This window comes from Chiloscyllium plagiosum, unplaced genomic scaffold (assembly GCF_037043375.1).
Source record: "Chiloscyllium plagiosum isolate Xiang-an unplaced genomic scaffold, Cpla_swu_hap1 HiC_scaffold_4, whole genome shotgun sequence".
NCBI classification, from domain to species: Eukaryota; Metazoa; Chordata; class Chondrichthyes; order Orectolobiformes; family Hemiscylliidae; genus Chiloscyllium; species Chiloscyllium plagiosum.
In genome coordinates, this window is record NW_028270142.1 from 21,156,916 (window position 1) to 21,179,166 (window position 22,251).

Below are 22,251 nucleotides of genomic sequence, written 5' to 3' on the forward strand. Positions count from 1 at the left end.
GGAGTGGAAGTAAGGCCATTCGGCCCATCGAGTCCACTCCGCCATTCAATCATGGCTGATGCGCATTTCAGCTCCACTTACCAGCGTTCTCCCCGTAGCCCTTAATTCCTCTAGAAGGAGGATCCTTGTTTCATGCTGCTCTTCCCTGCTCCTGATGGTTTGTTTCAAAGGGAGTGCATGTAGTCGAGCATCAGTGCAGTACTTTGAACCGCATTGGTGTATGCAGTTAACAAGGGATACACATGGTTATCACTCCCTAATGTTTAGTAATCAGATATAGGGCTATAAGTAAAATAAAAAGGCAAGAAGCAGTTAAATAGATACTTTTCCTTGAAGGATGAAAATGTTTTACCAATAAAGGAACAACAGTAAATCATAATTTCTCCCTCCCCTTGCCTCCCAGAATGGGCAGTTATGCTATTTATTATTTTCTTTCTATAATTGAACCATTTTTAAAATTCTAAGCATAGTGTAATCTAATCATTACTGAATTTATCTAATTTCAAATCTTGGTAGTATTCTGTAGTTTGTGTTTTTGTGATTGTGTGTTATGTGAATTGCACTGTGATGTAACTCAGCTGCTGCCCTGGGGAAGGGGCATCAATTCCAACAGTCATTGATAGTATATTGTTAATTAGAAGAACAAAAGAAAGTGACTTCTTTGACCAGATTTTTTTTCTCTTTTTATCCTCCCATCTATTGTTTCTATGAATATTATGTTCTCAACTAAGTTTTGGTGCTCAGAACTATTTGAAGTCCCGCTGAGAACTATTTGAAAATGGAAGGAGAGAGTTGTTATTGACGAAGAGTATTGTTCTACTTTACAACTTGCAATTTGAAGTTCAAGAGTACAGTCTATGTTGTATATTCTAATTCATTCACCTTTATTTAAGTATTATGCAGATCTACCAGAGGAAGAAAGATTGAAAAAGTTGGCAAACTGCTCAAGGCATAGATTCCGGTACATCCCACCAAACACACCTGAGAATTTCTGGGAGGTAGGGTTCCCCTCAACACAAACCTGTGTTGATCGAGGTGAGAAAGTACAGACTAACTTGGTTGGGCAGTCAAGTTTGTTTGTTCTTTTTAGTGATAACTACATTCTTACATATAACTCTGTTTGCTTTTGACAGTTTTTATTTTCAAATTAACCAGGGGAAACCATTTTAATATTGTTCTCCCGGTTTGGGACTTGAGAGAGTGCTGCCTCAGGGAAACCTGATGTGATGTGTCTCATCAGCGTTATTAGTTATTCTTAAGGAATAACATAATTTGGAAATGCTAATATTACAAAGTGCGAGTACTAATGCCAAACTTGTCTCTTAATGGGTTAGGACTAATAAAGTGATGGCAAAAGTGAGGACTGCAGATGCTGGAAATCAGAGTCTAGATTAGAGTGGTGCTGGAAATGCACAGAAGGTCCGGCAGCATCCGAGGAGTAAGAAAAATCAATATTTCGGGCAAAAGCCCTTCATCAGGAATGAAGGCAGGGAGCCTCCGGGATGGAGAGATAAATGGGAGGAGGGTGAGGCTGGGGAGAAGGTAACAAAGAGTACGTTAGGTGGATGGAAGTGATAGGTCAGAAGGGAAGGTGGAGTGGATAGGTGGGAAGGAAGATTGGCAGGTAGGACAGGTCATGAGGACAGTGCTGAGCTGGAAGTTTGGAATTGGGGTAAGGTGGGGGAGGGGAAATGAGGAAACTGGTGAAGTCCACATTGATGCCCTAGGGCTGAAGTGGTTGAAAAAAGCTCCAATTTTTCCTGCTCAGACGCTGCCTGACCTATTGTGTTTTTCCAGCACCACTCTAATCTGGACTCTAATAAAGTGATGACCAGACAGACAAAGGTCATGTGGTACCAGCTGGTATCAGATTTCCATAACAGCATTTAGCCAGTCCCATTTCTCGGGTTTTATCCCACAGTCCAAAAATTTCTTTCCATTCAGTGTTTATTCAATTCCCCTCTGAAACCCTTGCATTACAGTGTGCCGAATAGATACGGATATCACGCTGATTTGGTTAATACAAGTTCCTTTACGTTTTTTAGGATTTAAAAAAAAATCTATATTGAGTTTCACACTGGCTTTGATTGTCCTTGTGTTTCTTCATGGTTATGGTTTCTTGAAAGAAGCATTTATACTGATCCTTGTTTAGGGGTCACTCGTTAAATTACAAAATAATGCACTCAAAATATTTAAATCAAATTTATAGCCAAATATGTGTGACCAAGTCACAACAACTACGGTACAATGTTAAAATGTAAATTAAAATACTTTCTTGTAACAACATCTCAAAGTGGAGAATAAGATGCGTTAACAGAAACTTTGTTATTTATAGCAGTCACATAGCTGGTCTGAAAACACTTTGCCACATAATGCAGCCACTTCTCAGTGTGCATCCATGCAGAGGTACAGGAGAATTAACACTTCTATATTTATGGAATTCAGGGTATTGGGAGGCTGAATAAATTTGATTTCATGCCTTTAGGCCAATATCTTTAACATTATGAAAAAAGATATTTGATGTTCCAACAGTTCACTCTAATTGTTCTAGAGCTAGTATAACTTGCTCTTCACTTGAACTCTTGGAGATCATTGTATAGTTAGTTTGCTATATTTTATTCTGGTAATACAGCAGTTAGTTTGACACTTCGGATAAGCTGTTGGGAAAGAGAGAGCTATGAAATAAAGAGGCAGTGAGAATAGTGGGAGCCAGATGATTGGCTTGGGGAATTATTGTGAAGTCATGCAAGGCAATCTGCTTGAAATGGGGAGTAAAGCATGGTAATTAGTTTGCACATTCTCCCTGTGTCTGCGTGGGTTTCCTCCGGGTGCTCCGGGTTCCTCCCACAGTCCAAAGACGTGCAGGTCAGGTGAATTGTCCATGCTAAATTGCCCATAGGGTTAGGTGCATTAGTCAGAGGGAAATGAGTCTGGGTGGGTTGCTCTTCAGAGGGTCGGTGTGGATTGGTTGGGTCGAAGGGCCTGTTTCCACAATTGTAGGGAATCTAATCAAATCTAAAAAAAAATTACTTTTACCCTGTATAAGCCCAAGTTTGAGTAAACTCAGTAAAACTGATCACAGTAGTTGTGCTATCTTCATGTAACTGTAAAATAAAGATCTTGGACAGAATGAAGAAGTAAACATCATGAGTATTAAATCAAGGTTGCAAGTAGATTGTCATCAGACAGAATGCAAAATGATACTTTTCTATGGTGAAATCCATTTATTTTGATACATAAATGCGAGGTGCTGCATTTTGGCAAGCAAATCTTAGCAGGACTTATACACTTAATGGTAAGGAGTGACCTTGAAGTGCAGGTTAGTAGCTCCTTGAAAGTGGAGTTGCAGGTAGATAGGATAGTACAGAAGACGTTTGGTATGTTTTCCTTTATTGGTCAGAGTATTGAGTACAGGAGTTGGGAGGTCATGTTGCGGCTGTACAGGACATTGATTAGGCCACTGTTGGAATATTATGTGCAATTCTGGTTTCCTTCCTTTTGGAAAGATGTTTTGGTACTTGGAACGGATTCAGAAAAGATTTACAAGGATGTTAGCAGGGTTGGAGGATTTGAGCTATAGGGAGATGTTGAATAGGCTGGGGCTGTTTTCCCTAGAGTGTCGGAGGCTGAGGGGTGACCTTATAGAGGTTTATAAAATCATGAGGGGCATGGATAGGGTAAATAGACAAAGTCTCTTCCCTGGAGTGGGAGTCCAGAACTAGAGGGCATAGGTTAGGGTCAGAGGGGAAAGGTAAAAGAGACCTAAGGGACAACTTTTTCACACAGAAGATGGTATGTGTATGGAATAAGCTGCTAGAGGCAGTAGTGGAGGCTAGTACAATTGCAACATTTAAAGGCATCTGGATGGGTATATGAATAGGAAGGGTTTGGAGGGATATGGGCCGGGTGCTGGCAGGTGGGACTAGATTGGGTTGGGATATCTGGTCAGCATGGACGGCTTGGATCGTAAGGTCTGTTTCCATGCTGTACATCTCTGACTCTATCCTTTTCCATTGAGAGCTGACATTGCACCACCTAGTGGTATTTAATTTAAATTGCAACTTGAAATAATCAAATCTCTCAAAATCAAATATGTCTGCCATTGATGCTCAGGTTACATCAAAGAAGAAAACACACCTTGTCAGCGCCCAAGACGGAGGCGTCCTTACAATCCAACATTTCTACCAAAGGACAAGGAACAGAATATGACTTAGTTATTTGCATAAAAGAGAACATCAAAAAGTCTGCATTGAAGAATACAAAAACCTTTTTTGCTTTAAATCTTATATTGAGAAATTGTTATCCAATGCTTTTAGTAGCAGCCTGTGAATCTAGCCTTTTCTTTCTATATTTAAATTATGATTGCTTTTCATCTGTATATTAGGTGGAAATGTTGGCATTTGCACAATCTGCATAAGATATGGTGCTATTTGTTGCACTGGACAAATATACAGTTAATAAGTGTCTATAAATTCAACTTGAATTTTTGAATGTATATTAAAATTGTAGTGTTCATTTGATAATTTGTCATAAATAACACATTAGTACAAACTAATAAAGAAAAACAGCCCTTGAACACAAGCTTGTTCATCAAATAATCTTAATGCAACAAGTAAGCAGGTTAAATAATGACTCGAGTGCTGATCAGTATGCAACTGGCCAATGAAGAACAGTACGGTCTCTTCTGAGTTAGTGATAGCCCTATGGCTGAAGTCACCGGATTCCAGGTAACTGAAAGTTTCTCTTTCAAGTCATCTTCAAATGGAGGACAAGGGCAGCTGGGTTCTTTGTCCTGATTTCTACTCAGTACCAGTTGCTTGAAATTAAGCATTTCTGAAAGAAAGATGAACCTGTTTGTGATTAATATCCTGACTGCCTTTATTGCTCAGATTAACAAATGAACAGTGACAACTCTGGCGAGGTACTAGGGGCTGACTGGCCTCTTGAGAGCTATTTAGAAGTTCAGTGCAAGCATGAGTGTGGAAATTTAAAAAGTAAACCAGTTAATTCTGACAGAGGGCACAAGATACTCTCTGACTGTGGAGTCTTCTGATGTCTATTACTCAGCAGTATCATTTCTAACACAACTGAAAGCCATAGCTAACAGTTTGGGAGTGTAGCAGGGAGTGGGAGAACCAAGAAAGAGAAAAACTATCTACTTTGCCTTATGCTCACTAATCCATCTGTGGGATCGGCATCTGTCTATGAAAAGCATTGATTAAAAATGACTAAAATGGAAATTATGTGATAAGAAACTTAGTGCATACCTCGGGTGCCCTCCATAGTGTTGTTTCACTTTGCTAAATGGGATAGATTTTAAACAGATCTTCAATCTCAAAACTATGCATCAATGAGGCAGATCTTATGACCTCATGGCCTGTCATATCCCTCACTCGGTCAAAGTCAGCAATTCAGTCCTGTTTCAATGTTTGCAGAAGACCATGCCACAAGAACTTACTGTATCTTAAAAACAAGATGCCAACTTTGTGAAGTTATAGAACAAGGTTACCCGCATGCTAAACAGTATTCAATAGACAGAGCTAAATTACCACACACCCAGAAGATCAACTCCTTCCATATCCAGTGATGAATCATGATGAGCATAAGAAATAGCTGCAGGGTGAGACTGTTGTGACCTTTCAGGCCTGTTGCAGCATTCCATATGATCAGGGTTGATCTTGGCTCAACTTCACTTTTTCATTATTCCTCATATCCTTCAATTTCCCAAGCGATCATCAATCTATTTCAGTCTTGAATACACTCAACCATAGAGCAGTCACAACATTCCAGGATAGAGAGTTCCAAAGATTCACACCCCTCATGAAAAGGTTTCTCGACTTCTCAGTCATAATGATTGATGACTCATCCTAAAGTTACATTCTTATTTTCTGGAAACAACCTTGCATTCTGAACCTTGAAGGTTTACTTCAAATCAACTTCATTTTTCTAAACCCCTGAGAATATGGGTCAATTTGCTCAGCCTTTCATCATACAACAACCACTCCTGTCCAAGGAATCATTCTAATGAATCTTTTCTGTACCACCTCCAGTACACACATGACCATAAGAGACTGAAACTGCATGCAGCACTCCAGATCCAGCCATGCCAAAGTTCCACATTTTGAAGTTCCCAATCATATTCCCCATTTTAAGCCTTGAAAATTGCCATAGACCAATTAGCAAGGACGAATGTGGCCAGTGGAGAGCAGGTGATCATGTTTAGTTTTAGGAATGTTCAAAAACCTACCTTTGCACTTGCTGTTTTGAAATAACACTCAGGCTTCAATGAGTCTCTCAACAGCCATTGTTGTTTGAGAACTTATAACCCCAGCATCTCACCTTGCAGCAGCACTGGGGACATGACCTGTATTTTTCAGAGTTCTTATTTAGAATCATAGAATGGTAGGAGCACAATAGAAGGCCATTTGTCCTCTTCGTCCATGCCCATACTCTAAAAGCAACTCTATTAATCCCATTCTCCCATCATTTTCCCTGTGATCTGCAATATTTTTGTCTGCAGTTATGCAATTCCCTTTTGAAAGCTGCGATTAAATATGCCTGCACCACTCAGTAAAGCACTCCAGATGCTCTCTTTTGTTGCCTGTGACGGTTTTTCTTTCTGTCCCCTTTGATTCTTTTGGCATTCACCTTAGATACGTGTCCTCTGGCTCTCGATTTTTTCACAAAAGATTAACCCCTATCTATTGTGTCAAGGTGATTGCGCCCATGTGATTTTGAACACTTCTGTCAAATCTCATGTCAACGTGGCCAACCTCTCCCATCTGCTGATGTAACTGAAGTCCCTCATTCCTGGAACCGTTCTCATCCTCTTCAATATTATCATCCTTCCTAAAGAGTGGTGCCTCTAATTGGATGAAGAAATCCAGTTGAGGCTAGACCATTATTTATAAACATTCAGCATAACTTCCTGGCTTTTGCTCTTTAAGCCTAGGCATATAAAGCTGAGAAAGTTCCTAACCTGCTGTGCTGCATTCAATAAAACTGTGTGCAACAGAAGCTGGACAACATTTGTGTTTGGGTAGACATGTGGTAAGTAACACACGGCATTGTGACTAATGACTGGAAAGTGTGCATACAATCACATAAATCACATACTGCATGCAAGGGTGAGAGAGGATCTGAAAGGAGCTGGCAAATACATTGACAGGTCAAGTATAATGTGGGAGATGTGCATTTAATCACTAACAAATAAATTGAGAAAAGTACAGTAATTAAATAGAGCTCTGATACAAAGGGATCAGTGTGTGCTGATACATGAATTATATGAATGTTCAAGGGAATGGAATACAAGAGTATGAAAATTCTACAAGCTTCATAGTATGTCCACTTCTAGAGTGCTGCGCACAGTTTTATTCTCCTTTGATAAAGCATATAAAACTTTAGATGTAGTTCAGAGTAAGATAATTCAACACATTCCTGGGTTTACCCATTGGAGGGTAATGGGAGGGATCAGATTGTGAAATGGAGTTTAAACTACAACCAAGTTGGCCATGAAGTTATATGATGGAGCAGGCTCTAAGATGAATGGCCAATCTTTTGCTCTCAAGTCTGATGTTCCCGCGTCCTCTGTAACTTTCTCATTGAGATATTACAGTGTATCCGATCTACACAATGCACCAGAAACCCATCAAAGATCCTCAGACAGCACCTTCCAAACCCACAACCAGTTCCAGCGAGAAGGATAAGGGCAGCAGATGCATGAGAATGCCATCACCTGCAAGTTCCCTCTCAGGCCACCATCCTGAACTGGAAATATATTGCTGTTCCTTTCACTGAGACAAAATCCTGGAATTTTCTCACAAGGGGACTGCATATGGACTGCAGTAGTCCACAAAGGCAGTTCACTACCACTTTTCAATGATAACTACAGTCAGGCAATAAATGTTGGCCAGTCAGTGACACCCACATCCCACGAGAGAAATGAAAAAACTTCCCAGTTAAGTATTCCAGCTTTGAGTATGTGTGATAGAAGCAGATATTTGCAACAGTAAACAACAAAATTTTGTGTAGAAGAATGTTAGCGTTAGTAAAGGTGAAAGTGGGTTAATGAAAAGCAGAATTAGAAATAAAGCAGTAAGATGCAAGAGTTTTGTATGATGATAACATTTTGAAAGTAAGTTTACGTTTTCAAAGACACCTCAAGGCATTCCCGATGGTGAGTAATGATGAACGACCCCCAATTTCAGATTCCAGAATGAACCCCATTGTGAAGTATGCAATTAATATATCCACTTTGTAGTTTGAAATCATCGACAACTCTAATTAATTTTACTGGAACAATTTAAGCCATTTTACAATTCTTGCAATGCAAAATGTAGCATTTCTCTAAAGACATGTTGGAGCAATCTGGTCAGACTGTGCTGTGTATTCAGCACCCTTTACTGTGTTGTATTCTGAACATTTATGTGTATGTTTTTTTTAACCAGAGGATCCTATGTAGTTTATGGGGAAATGGAAATGATTGCATCCTAAAGACTAAGCAGATTGAAGATATCTTTCTATTCTCTTGTTCTAGATCGCGTAATTTAGTTTGATATGGCCGACTGTCTTGTACCTAGGATTATAAAACCATTTCTTAAAGTACAGTCCATGATGTATAGCAGTAGAACCGTCTATTCTTGCATCATTGTCCTTGAAGCATCATGGCACTTGTCAGTGAGCACATTATAGTTTTGACTACCCGCTCGCACAAAGTCTCCAACTGTACATCCTCGTATTAGCCTCACATCCGTCACCTGCACAATGAAAAAAAGATGTGAATAAATATTATAGTCCATAAATTAATTTGGACTTTAATAAAATCTTCCAACAGCATTAACACATACTGTCCACCGATCTGACATGTGAGCAGCATCAGTGACAACGGTCCGAGAGAAGGGGCCAAATCTCTTTCCTTTGTAAATTAGCGACTGGTGTCCATCATCTGTGGTAACTCTGAAACATTGAGAATTTTTGTCTGTAAATGCTCCAAACTTTCACAAATTAACTAACAAAATTATGTTTATGCTTTTCTGCTTTTTTTTGTAGCTTTGTCTAAACATTATTATATCAGCCAGTGTGACCATTACTATCTCCACTTTGGAAATGATACATCAATTTTGCCGAACAAGCCTATTGCATATGAAAATATTACAATTACACAGAAACAGAATAATTATAGACTCAAAAATCACAAGTTTAAAAAACATTGTAGTGATAATCTAGAAGTCCGAACTAATGGTGTGGAGTTCAAATCCCATCACAGAATCTGGGAGAATTTAAATTCCATTCATTTTATTAAAATCCAGTCTATGTACTGGTGTCTGTGAAATGACTAGATTGTCATAGAAAATGTACATTTAGGAAAGAAATCTGCAGCTCTGGTTTAGTCTGTGTGTGACATGGGATCATTTAACTGGGCAATTGGAGTGTGATGCAGAATGGCACCAACAGTAGGGGTTCAATTCCTGCACCAGCTGAGTTTATCACAAAGGTCCATCACTCTCCAACCTCTTCCCTTGCTTAAGGTAGGGTGACCCTCAGGTTAAACTCACCACCAGTTATCTCTTTCCAACGAGAAAGTGGCTGTATTGTCCTCAGGGACTTTACATGTGGCAACAATGTGTATTCTTTACAATGTTATTGATTCTGAAATACCCTTTAAAATGACCTGACTTATCTTAACCACAATAGGAAATCCAAAATTAAAGGTGGATGGATCATCTCTCAAAAACATAGACATCAGTTACTTCAAAGTCAAATTGCACTCAGAGGAAAATCATCCTTTGCCAATATCTAAAGATTTCTGCCAAAGGCAGAAAACCATCTCATGATCTAGTCAAGTAGCAGTTGGATATAGTCATATTCACAGAATCACTCCTGTCAATCGATGTCCCAGCCTCTTCCATCACCTCCCTTGATATGTTCAGTCTCACCATCAGAAGCATTGTGCTACTGACAGAACCGTGATCCCAAAACTGAAAAACCTGATTAAAGGTCTGAGCTCATGTTGCATCCAATAGAGAATGGTGGTGAACAGTAAAATAAATAACCAGAGAAGGAGGTTTTACAATCACCTCATCATGAATGATGGCACAGCCCAGCTTAGCTGTGCAAGGGGTAAAACTGAAATATTTGCAAACTTCTTCAGCGTCAAGCATCAAATAAATTATCTATCTTGGACTTCTCGTGAGGTCTCAATATCACAGTCATCTCTTCAGATAATCTCATTAATTCTTTGTGATAGCAAGACATAGTTGATTGCACTGGACAGAGGAAACCCAATAGAACCTGACCATATTCTGGTTTGTGCTCCCAGTCAACTTTCTTTTCCAATACAGCTGCAATCGATGTCATCTGTGCCATAATGACTATGTGTATACTATCTATATAAAAAAAATTCCAGCCAATTCCTGTCCTATTGGTCTACTCCGAATCATCATTAATGTGATGCAAGGTTCTATGACTATGCTACTAAGCAGAATTGACCCAGAAATAACCTGTTCACTGATACTTCATTTTGGTTCTGGGAGGGTTACTTGCTGCCTTACCTCATTTCATCCTCAGTTTGTCCATACAAAATGAGTTGAATTCCTGAGTTGAGAAAGCATGTGGCCTTGTGATCATGTTGTACCAATAAAATCATATCCAAGTGAAAATGTATCCCACTGACTGGAGTCATACGAAGCACAAAGGAAGACGATTGTAGGAGAATGGCCCTTGTTCAGACTTTGGTAGTTAAATTCATTTAAGATCAAAAAACAGGTAATGCAGTAGTTTCAATGATCTGTCAATCAGTGGTTTCATTTGACTGGTAAGTGTAGGGCTTGTACCAAGGACACAACAATTAAATTTGAATTACATTTTAAAAAGTTAGAAGTATCATCAATATGAGAAACAGTTAAAAATCACATAATACCAGGTTATTGTCCAACAGGTTTAATTGGAAGCACACTAGCTTTCGGAGCGTCGCTCCTTCATCAGCTGGTAGTGGAGGGCTCAATCCTAACACACAGAATTTATAGCAAAAATTTACAGTGTGATGTAACTGAAATTATACATTGAAAAATTGATTGTCTGTTAAGCCTTTCATCTGTTAGAATACCGTGATGGTTTCACTTCTTTCATGTGTAAATCACAAAACCTTTTTTTTAAAAAGTTGCATTCTCGGGTTAGCTGTGAACAATGGTGATAGCTAGACAATATGTTGAAGGTGTTGGCCCCCTGTAATGACCTCCTCAGGAGACAGACACATGCTGCAACCGACAGGGTACCCTTCGTTGTTCAGTATTTTCCAAGAGCTGAAAAATTACGCCATGTTCTTTGTGACCTGCAACACATTATCAATGAGGATGAGCACCTCACCAAGACCTTCCCCACACCTCCACTACTTGCCTTTAAATAACTGCCAAACCTCAAACAGATCATTGTTTGTAGCAAGCTGCCCGGCTCTCAGGACAACTCCATACAACCCTGTCACGGTGGACGCTGCAAGACATGTCAGAGTGTGGACATAGATACCACCATTACGAGTGGGGACACCTCCCAACTTGTACATGGAAGGTACTCATGTGACTCAGCCAACATTGTCTATCTTATACATTGCAGGCAAGGATACCTGGACGCACGGTACATTGGGGAAACCGAGCAAAGGCTACGACAACAGATGAATGGGCACCACACAACAATCAACAGACAGGAGTGTTCCCTCCCAGTTGGGGAACACTTCAGTGGTCCAGGACATTCAGCCTCAGACCTTTGGGTGACCATCCTCCAAGGTGAACTTCAGGACAGGTAGCAGAGAAAAGCGGCCGAGCAGAGGCTGATAGCTAAGTTTGGTACCCATAGGGAGGGCCTCAAAAGGGACCTTGGGTTCATGTCACATTACAGGTGACCACCTTTGCACTATACACACAGAGATACTCCTACACACACTCATACACACAGGCACAGACAGAGACACTCCTATACACACGGACACACACACACACACCTTACAGACACACACACACTCCCACACTCACACATGCACCCCTCACAGAGTTAAGATGCTCTGCACTCAATACACACATACATACACTTTCTCACACAAGCCCCAACCCAGAAAGACAGACAGACAGACACACACACACAGACAAAGACCCACATGCACACATATATTTTGTGGGGTGAATTTGCAGGGTTACATTGTACTTTGCTCAAAAACTGCATGAATTCATGTAAAACTCCGTTATCTCACTTTTTAGATTAGAATCAATATAAACATCAGGTCATAGACAGAGAACACAGGGGGCCAACACCTTTATTTTGTAATTTTTTTTGTTTTGTATTTTTTTTTTGTTTTGTATTTATTTTGTAAATTTAACAGTTCTTGCAAGGTATTTTGTAAATGACATTAGTTTTTACAAGTATTTAAATTTTAGAATGTCACCACATCAACCTTCAGTCCTTATTTTGCAAATAAAAAACACAACAGAAAGTTCTTACACTTGGCATGGTTTTAGAGGACATCAAACCAAAAGTGAAACTTAGTGCAATTAACTTATCTTACGCCTATATGTTTTAACTGTACCCAGCGAACATTAGTCATAGGCCTTGTTACTCTTTCAGCTTTTACCACTGCAGCATTGTATAGCTGTGTCATTCCAGATCGGCTTGTAATATCATGAGGAACAGTATGATTTCCTCTTGAACCAAAGCCTTAATTATAAAAATTACAATTCATAATTTTCACAAATCATTATTGCGTGCATCAAACCATGTAAATGACATCAGATTTAATGTGTCTACAGTCATTTGGTGTTAGAGAACTTGAATATATGTGAGAAAAAAATCATTTTTTTGAAACATCGCACATTGCACCTATCGGGAACATTTGCAAGAACACTTTTTACAAGAAATCATTCACAGGATTTGTGAGTCGCTGGTTGGGCCAGTGTTTATTGCCTAAACCTAGTTGCCCTTGAGAAAGTGACGGTGAGCTACATTCTTGAACCACTGCTGTCCTTTGGTGTAGCCACATCTACAATGCTGTGAGGGAGGTGGGTTCCAGGGTTTTGATCCAATGATGTAGAAGGAACATCAGAATGGTGTTTCCTCTCAGAATGGTGAATGATGGAACTTGCAGGTGATGGTGTTCCCATGCAGCTGTTGCCCTTGTTCTTTTAGATGGAAGTAGATGAGAATTAGGAAGGTGCTGTCGAAGAAGCCTTGGTGAATTTCTATTGTGCATCCAAAAAATGACACACTACTGCTACTGAGCATTGCTGGTGGTGGAGGGAGTGAATATTTGTGGATGTCGTGACAATCAAAAGAGCTCCTTTTGCCCTGAATGATGTCAAGGGTCTTGAGTGTTGTTCGAGTAGCACTTATACAGTCAAGTGGAATTTCCAATCATACTCCGGACTTAAAACTTGGAGATAAAGCCAGGACTTGGGGAGTCAGGCAGTGATTTATTCATTGCAGGCTTCCTAGTTTCTGATCTGCACCTTGTAGCCACAGTTTCTAAATGAAAATTCTAGGCCAGTTTCTGATGAATGGTAATTTCCTGAATGGTAATACAGGTATTAGGGAATTCAGTAATGATAATGCCATTGATTGTTAAAGGAAAACAATTTTTACAATGTAAGAGTGCACATTAGTTAATGAAATCTGATTGGTGGAGGCAATGTCACAGAAAATGCACCAGTTAGAGTCATAAGATGTACAGCATGGAAACAGACCCTCCGGTCCAAACCGTCCATGCCGACCAGATATCCCAACCCAATCTAGTTCTACCTGCCAGCACTCAGCCCACATCTCTCCAAACACTTCCTATTCATATACCCATCCAAATGCCTTTAAATGTTGCAAATGTACCAGCCTCCACCACTTCATCTGGCAGCTCATTCCATACATGTACCACCCTCTGTGTGAGAAACTTGCCCCTTAGGTCTCTTTTATATCTTTCCCCTCTCACCCTAAACCTATGCCTTCTAGTTCTGGACTTCTCCACCCCAGGGAAAAGACTTTGTCTATTTATCCTATCCATGCACCTCATAATTTTGTAAACCTCTATAAGGTCACCCCTCAGCCTCCGATGCTCCAGGGAAAACAACACCAGTCTGTTCAGCCTCTCCCTGTAGCTCAAATCCTCCAACCCTGGCAACATCCTTGTAAATCTTTTCTGAACACTTTCAAGTTTCACAACATCTTTCTGATAGGAAGGAGACCAGAATCGCACACAATATTCCAACAGTGGCCTAACCAATGTCCTGTACAGACCTCCCAATTCCTGTACAGACCTCCCAATTCCTGTACTCAATACTCTGACCAATAAAGGAAAGCATACCAAACGCCGCCTTCACTATCCTAACTACCTGTGACTCCACTTTCAAGGAGCTATGAACCTGCACTCCAAGGTCTCTTTGTTCAGCAACACTCCCTAGGACCTTACCATTAAGTGTATAAGTCCTGCTAAGATTGCTTTCCCAAAATACAGCACCTTGCATTTATCTAAATTAAACTCCATCTGCCACTTCTCAGCTCATTGGCCCATCTGATCAAGAATATGTTGTAATCTGAAGTAACCTTCTTTGCTGTCCACTACACCTCCAATTTTGGTGTCATCTACAAACTTACTAACTATACCTCTTATGCTCACATCCAAATAATGTATATAAATGACGAAAAGCAGTGGACCCAGCATCGATCCTTGTGGCACTCCACTGGTCACAGGCCTCCAGTCTGAAAAATAACCCTCCACCACCACCCTCTGTCTTCTACCTTTGAGCCAGTTCTGTACCCAAATGGCTAGTTCTCCCTGTATTCCATGAGATCTGAGCTTGCTAATCATTCTCCCATGGGGAATCAAGTTGAATACCTTACTGAAGTCCATATAGATCACATCCACAGCTCTGCCCTCATCAATCCTCTTTGTTGCTTCTTCAAAAAACTCAATCAAGATTGTGAGACATGATTTCCCACACACAAAACCATGTTGACTATCCTTAATCAGTCCTTGTCTTTACAAATACATGTACATCCTGTCCCTCAGGATTCCCTCAACAACTTGCCCACCACTGAGGTCAGGCTCACTGGTCTATAGTTTCCTGGCTTGTCCTTACCACCTTTCTTAAACAGTAGCACCATGTTAGCCAACCTCCAGTCTTCCGGCACTTCACTTGTGACTATCGATGATACAAATAGCTCAGCAAGAGGCCCAGCAATCACTTCCCTAGCTTCCCACAGAGTTCTAGCGTACACCTGATCAAGTCCTGGGGAATTATCCACCTTCATGCATTTCAAGACATCCAGAACTTTCTCCTCTGTAATATGGACATTTTGCAAGATGACACCATCCATTTCCCTACAGTCTATATCTTCCATATCCTTTTCCACAGTAAACACTGATGCAAAATACTCGTTTAGTATCTCCCCCATTTCCTGCAGCTCCACACAAAGGCCGCCTTGCTGATCTTTGAGGGGCCCTATTTTTGCCTTAGTTACCCTTTTGTCTTTAATGTATTTGTAAAAACCCTTTGGATTCTCCTTAATTCTATTTGCCAAAGCTATCTCATGTCCCCTTTTTTCCCTCCTGATTTCCCTTTTATGTATACTCCTACTGTCTTTATACTCTTCTAAGGATTCACTTCATCTATCCTGTCTTTACCTGACATATGCTTCCTTCTTTTTCTTAACCAAACCCTTAATTTCTTTAGTCAACCAGCATTCCCTATACCTACCAGCCTTCCCTTTCACCCTAACAGGAATATACTTTCTCTGGATTCTCGTTATCTCATTTCTGAAGGCTTCCTATTTTCCAGCCATCCCTTTAACTTCAAACATTTGCCCCCAGTCAGCTTTTGAAAGTTCTTGCCTATATCATGAACATTGGTCTTTCTCCAATTTAGAACTTCAACTTTTAGATTTGGTCTATCCTTTTCCATCACTATTTTAAATCTAATAGAATTATGGTCGCTGGCCCCAATGTGCTCCCCCACTGACACCTCTGTCACCTGCCCTGCCTTATTTCCCAAGAGTAGGTCAGGTTTTGCACCTTCTCTAGTAGGTACACCCATGTACTGAATCAGAAAATGTTCTTGTACACAATTAGCAAATTCCTCTCCATCTAAACCTTTAACACTATGGCAGTCCCAATCTATGTTTGGAAAAATAAAATCCCCTATCATAACCACCCTATTATTCTTACAGATAACTGAGCTCTCCTTACAAATTTGTTTCTCAATTTCCCTCTGACTATTAGGGGGTCTATAATACAAACCCAATAAGGTGACCATCCCTTTCTTATTTCTCAGTTCCACCCAAATAACATCCCTGGATGTAATTCCAGGAATATCCTCCCTCAGTACAGCTGTAATGCTATCCCTTATCAAAAATGCCACTCCCCCTCCTCTCTTGCCTCCCTTTCTATCCTTCCTGTAGCATTTGTATCCTGGAACATTAAGCTGCCAGCCCTGTCCATCCCTGTGCCATGTTTCTGTAATTTCTATGATATCCCAGTCCCATGTTCTTAACCATGCCATGAGTTCATCTGCCTTCCCTGTTAGTTTAAATTTTAAACCAGGCTGATTGACTCTGATTGGTCAAGCCATTTCCCTCTCAGATGCATCATAAAGTGATTGCTTTCTATTTTGTCCCATTGCAACATGTGTAAATATTCTTTCTGTTCTCAAAGAACAGCACCCTGTGTGTTAATACATGTAGTTTCCACTATACACACAATGTGTAAGTGTGCTGCACTGTCAGTCCAAGTAGAAAACCCAGATTGGTTTTCAGTATAATTCTTTGTGCACTCAGGATTATCGAACAAATGTCAATTGCACATCTCAACATGTGGTTTTGAATTTGCAAGCATGTATTCATTGGACACAATCAATACCCTACTTATTGTGAACAACCATGTTTTTGGTATGTTCTGCCAGCCTTGCTGCAAACTACAAACCACATCACATCAGCATTGAGGGTCATATACCACATTATTCATGTGTGTGACAGACTGAAAGTATCACAGGCTTATCAGCAGCATCCCATTGGTGACAAACTGATTAATTCTTCAAAGCAATATTGCTACTAATCTGGGTTCACCTGTCAGCCAATCAGCATCCTCTTCTCACAGAGTATAAATGTTGAATTTGTTTTTCCCTTTGCCTTAGTAATTGTATAAAGTGTCCTGATTAGTTCAAGAGGAAACCCTTTGACAAAATGCGTCTCTATTCATCCATCCTCAATCAATATGTTCTTTACTTTAGTAATAAAAATAATGATTAAATCCTTTCTACTACAATAAAGGCAACTAATTATCATGAAGTACCAGCTTTAACACTGTGATGTGTTCATATAACTCATGCAGCAATTTCTCCACCCACAAACGTGAGCAGTGTAACTTGACAGGGTTGAAAGCCAGTAAGGCAGAGACGTCTAGCAGACCCACTGTTACCCCATTGGCAGAATCTATCAGGAATGATCTAACAATCCTTCACGTCTGTGACCTTTATCATTAAGAGGTGAAGATTGGCAAATGCATAGGAGCACCAGCAGTATCAAGTTCACCTCCAAGCCACACAACATTCTGACTCCGCACTTGACTGCAATCCCTTGACTGTCACTGGGTCAAAATCCTGAAGTTCTCTTACTGATATCCCTGTGTGTGCATCCCACCTTGGATGGAAGCAGTTTCAGAAAGTGGCTCATGATCATTTTCTTGAGGCCTATTTGGGATGCCCCATTGAACAAATGAAACAAACAGTGGACATGACAGAAGCTCAGTGCAGGAGAAAGTTCGACCATGCAAGTCTGGCAGTCAGTTTTATCCATGGAGTAATAGGTGCTGAGATGGCATCCAATCTCTGCTGGTGGGCATGCACCCGTACCTATTGAAAGTGACTGTTATCATTAACTTTCACACCTCAGGATCATTCCAGGATCCTGGAGAGGATTTTTGATTGTTTTGCAGCCAGCTGCCCTTAATGAATGTAGTTACATGGGACACACTGTTCAGGAGAGTAAATGCTATTGTAGAGTTCAGAGCAAATCAGGAGAACTTGCATTCAGGATGTGTAAGAGGTGAGGGGGATGATCTCTAGTTTCCGGAAAAGTCAGGGGCCATTGAGTGGAAGCCATGTGATAGTCAGAGTAACTGTGGGGCATGCTGGGATTCCACATGCTCACAGCTCCTTCTGATCACCATATCCTATCGAATCCCCATGTTAGAGTAGGGAAAGAAACCAGCACCCATTGACTGGTCTGCATCAGCGTTCTGGATCCCAATGCTCCAACAACAGAGAGAAAGTATTAAAATCAACCAATTGTTTGCAGGTGTTTAATCAAGTATATTATTCAGGTAAATAGACACTGAGAATTGTGGGTGATGGAAGTCTGAAACCAAAACAGACAGAAAGGTTCTGACAAAGGGTGAATTTGAAATATTAACTCCATTTTCTCTCTCCAGACACTGCCAGAATGCTGACTTTCTCAAGCTCTCTGCATTAATCAAGGGTGTTAAAGCAGCAGATGTAATTTATGGTCAATGTACAAGTTGGATCATCCTAGCACATTGTTTATATAAAAGTTTCCGTCATGTTACAGGCAGGCCAGTCATGTTTTAATATAAGAGGCAGAGTTGACCCAGAACAGAGCTTTGTACTGTATTAAGACTCGAACACAGGGCTCTTTGCTTTATGTTCTGCAGAACTTACATCTAATGTGCCTCAATATGGTCTTCATATTATCAGTCACGGTATTAAAATGTATACAATTATTTAGTTAGCACAGCTAAAGATCTAATAAATATCTAAATACTTAAATACTTACTTGGAGCTATATTAACAGCACAGAAGCAAATTTCAAGAATTACCAGGAACATGGTCCTCTCAATGTCAGTGTCTAGACAGTGGACAATTACGTAATAGATTCAGCTTGTGATTGAAGTTAAATGTTAAACAAACCAAATTCTTTGTATTTTGTCCAGAGTTACCATATTTTTTTTCTTACAGAAAGACTTTGCACCTAAATAAAAGTTTGTACTGGTAAAATTTTTATGCATATGCTAACATTTCCACACCATTTCTATTTATAAAATTAACAGTCATACGCAGTTTGAATTAGTTCTCAAGTTAACCAAAATTCATAATTATTGTTCTTTTATTTCTATATTCCTTTAATCAGTCAATTTACCTGAGGCTTAGAAGAGTTAAAATCGTGGAGCTTCTTTGATTTTGTTTCTGATATCGGACTCTTTACGCTAAGACATTGTGCAACCTGGAATTTAAAGAACTCGTTTACTGACGTCATAGACTGTAGGAATGACCATCTCAACCTTTGCCTCATAATCTGTTAAAGTATGAGTGACAGAGAACTACCCAAAATCCACTATTTAAGAGAAAAATAACAACTTATTTTTAACTCCAAAAGAGAACATTAAACAACAACTATCTACAACTGTAAGCCTCCTTTCTGTTAAAATTTGTAATCTACCTCCCACTCTGTAACAATATACTGATCTGATAAAGCCCCTATTAAAATTTGTGGGAAAAGATCTGCCACCCTGCCTACCCATAGTAGGCCCACACAGAACATAGGAAAGCAAACTTGGCCAAACTATACCCAAAACACCCAGAATTCCTCAGCAGTGAACACACAGGCTGACAAGTGAAATCAGACAGAACTATAGACACTCGCAGACAAGGGAATATACTTCCCAAAACACACTAACAATGCCCGGTCAACACAGTTGTCCCAAAGCCCTGAGGGCAGTCTTATGGCACAGCAATACCAAAGCCACACAAAAATAAGGTCAGACATAGAGGGATCAAAGGACCCTTTCCCCAGGACAGGAACAATGGAAGCACCTTACTGTTGCAAAAGAGACATTCTCACCTACCTGCAGTGAGATAAAAAAATCTCCTGACCCATCAATAGCTCATTGATACTGTCAGGATGTTACATTGTATCGGCAATCAGGATATTCTTCTAATAACTGATTTATTCAATTATCATCATTATAACTGGATTACTTAATTTCCAAATACATTTTATCTTTCCCCATTTTAATCAACCTCATTGTACAAGATTCCTATAAAACCTGGCTTGATTCTCAGCTTGAGGAAGAGAACCCTTGATCTATTAAAATGAAGGAGCAGCGGTCCGAGAGCTAGTGCTTCCAATTAAACCTGTTGGACTATAACCTGGTGTTATGTGGTTTTTAACTTTGTACACCTCAGTCCAATGCCAGCATCTTCAAATCATGAGTATTTTACTGTGGACTTCCAAGTACACCGCTGTCATACCCTTAATAATGGACTCTAAAATCTGAATAGGTTTTTTCTTTGGCCTACAGTTTCCTGTTTCTTCATCCCTCCTTTCTTAATTAGCGATGTTACATTCACCATTTTCAGTTCCTCTGGGAACCTACCTAATCTGACCTTACTCCGGTGATGCCTGGAAGATCACCACCAATACTTCCACAATCTCCTCAGGTTCTCCTTCAGAACTGTGGGGTCGAGTCCGGGTCATTTCTCCACATTCATGTCTTTCAGTTTCTCAGCGCCTTCTCCTGAGTGATAGCCACTACATTGAGTTCTGTCCCTGACTCTCTTGACGTTCTGGTATGCTACTGAAGTACCTACTTAGCTCCTCTGCTATTTCTTTGTTCCTCATTCCTATTTCTCCAGCCTCATTTTCCAGCTGTCCAATGTCCACTCTTGCCTGTCTCTTACTTTTTATAAACCAAAAATGGATTCTTGAACTCATCTTTTACATTACAAGATAGCCTTTATTTTTAGATTTATCCTTTACCTTGAGTTTGTAGTTTTCTTGCAACTGATGTCACCCAATCCACCCTCAATGTTTGGTTTAAATTCCTATCCATTGCCCGAGTTATTTACCAGGAATCTGCACACAGTATGATTCAGGTGGACCTCATACCATCAAAACAGCTCCCTCCCTCCCCAGGACTGTTGGCAATGTCCTATGAACTTAAACCTATTTCTCCCAAATGACTCTTTGAGCCTTACGTTTAGTTTTTTAATCTTGTTGACCCTTGTGTCAAAATGCTCTTGGCCAGAGATTATTACCTTGTAATTCAGTCCTGAGCTGCTCATATTCCCTCAGCAAACTGTCTTTCCGCTTTCTACATATATCCTCACTGTCTATGTGAACCACAACAATTGGTTCTTCACACTCCCACTCCAAGTGGATCTAATGTTAAATCATTGCCAAGTTAAGCAGCCCAGGATGCATCTTTATTAAAACTGAAATCTAAAGAAATCACAAACCTCCAGTTCAAACATTTTAAAGGACACATTAAAAAATGTTCAACTAAGACCAAACTTTAGTCAGGTGTTGGCTTTTTTTCCTATTTCCTGTATAAATTTGAGATTGTTATTTTCCAAATAACTGGTTCTTGTCTTTTATATGTAAAAATATTGGCATGCAACAATTATAAAAGTATTTGCCTCAAGTGAACTTTAGGGATCAAAAATACTCAGTTTCCAGTAAAGATTTAGGTCAATACTGTTGGTATTTCTGGATTATATTGCATAATGCATTATCGGAAAGTCCCTTTAATAATTGATTTGCAAGTCACTTATGTAAACATATTGATAGTTCTGTGTCACTAGGACTAAACATTGTTAAAAGGTTACCAAATTCCAAGCTCTTTAGTTTAAATTGCATTTGATTTTACTGATGCTAAAAACATAGAATCACAGAATTGTCATGATGTTGAAGGACTTCATTCAGTCCATTGTGAGTCAGCAAGTCAAATTAATGTAAACTCGTGCCTTTTCCCCATATCTCTGCTCATTGTTACCATTTAAGCAAATATCCAATGTCTTCTCAAATGCCCGTAGTGCCATTTGTGCAGGCTGGGTTGATTAGCTATGGTAAAGGCATGGTTACAGGGATAGAGTGGAGGCGTGTATCTGTGTATCTGAGCGGGATGTCTTTTGGAGGATAGGTGTTGATACAATGGGCTGAATGGCCTCTACTTTAGCAAAAGGATTCTTCATTTTATTCTATTTGATTTATCATTGTCACACATACCTAGGTTCAGTGAAAAGTTTTGTTTTCTATGGAGTACAGGCAGATCAATCTATACAAAGATCTTAGGGTGATAGAACAGAGCAAGGAATAGAAAGTTACAGCTGCAAAGAAGGTCCACAAAAAACAAAAACAACATCAGATTTGAAATTTAACTGGTCCATTCTAATAACAGCGAGAAGAAGCTGTTCTTGAACCTGATGGTACATCTGT

At 39.8% G+C, this 22,251-nt stretch overlaps 1 protein-coding gene and 1 long non-coding RNA gene across 9 annotated transcripts in view; one reads left to right on the plus strand and one right to left on the minus strand.

The window, feature by feature from the left end:
- The window catches only part of rbbp8 (retinoblastoma binding protein 8), a 171,554-nt gene extending 164,910 nt beyond the window's left edge, over positions 1-6,644 (plus strand). For all 8 annotated transcript variants that reach the window (XM_087986033.1, XM_087986030.1, XM_087986028.1 and 5 more), the window contains 2 exons: positions 894-1,035; positions 4,114-6,644. In XM_087986033.1, coding sequence (XP_087842159.1) covers positions 894-1,035; positions 4,114-4,214 — 243 coding nt within the window. In that variant the 3' untranslated portion in view covers positions 4,215-6,644. The remainder of the gene's footprint in view (positions 1-893; positions 1,036-4,113) is intronic.
- A 532-nt stretch (positions 6,645-7,176) lies between these two features.
- LOC148150090 (uncharacterized) lies at positions 7,177-19,259 on the minus strand. Its single transcript, XR_015756912.1, has 3 exons — positions 19,174-19,259; positions 8,847-8,955; positions 7,177-8,756 (listed from the first exon to the last, which is right to left on the minus strand). It is a non-coding gene; the product is annotated as an uncharacterized LOC148150090 (long non-coding RNA).
- Between the last annotated feature and the right edge of the window lie 2,992 nt (positions 19,260-22,251).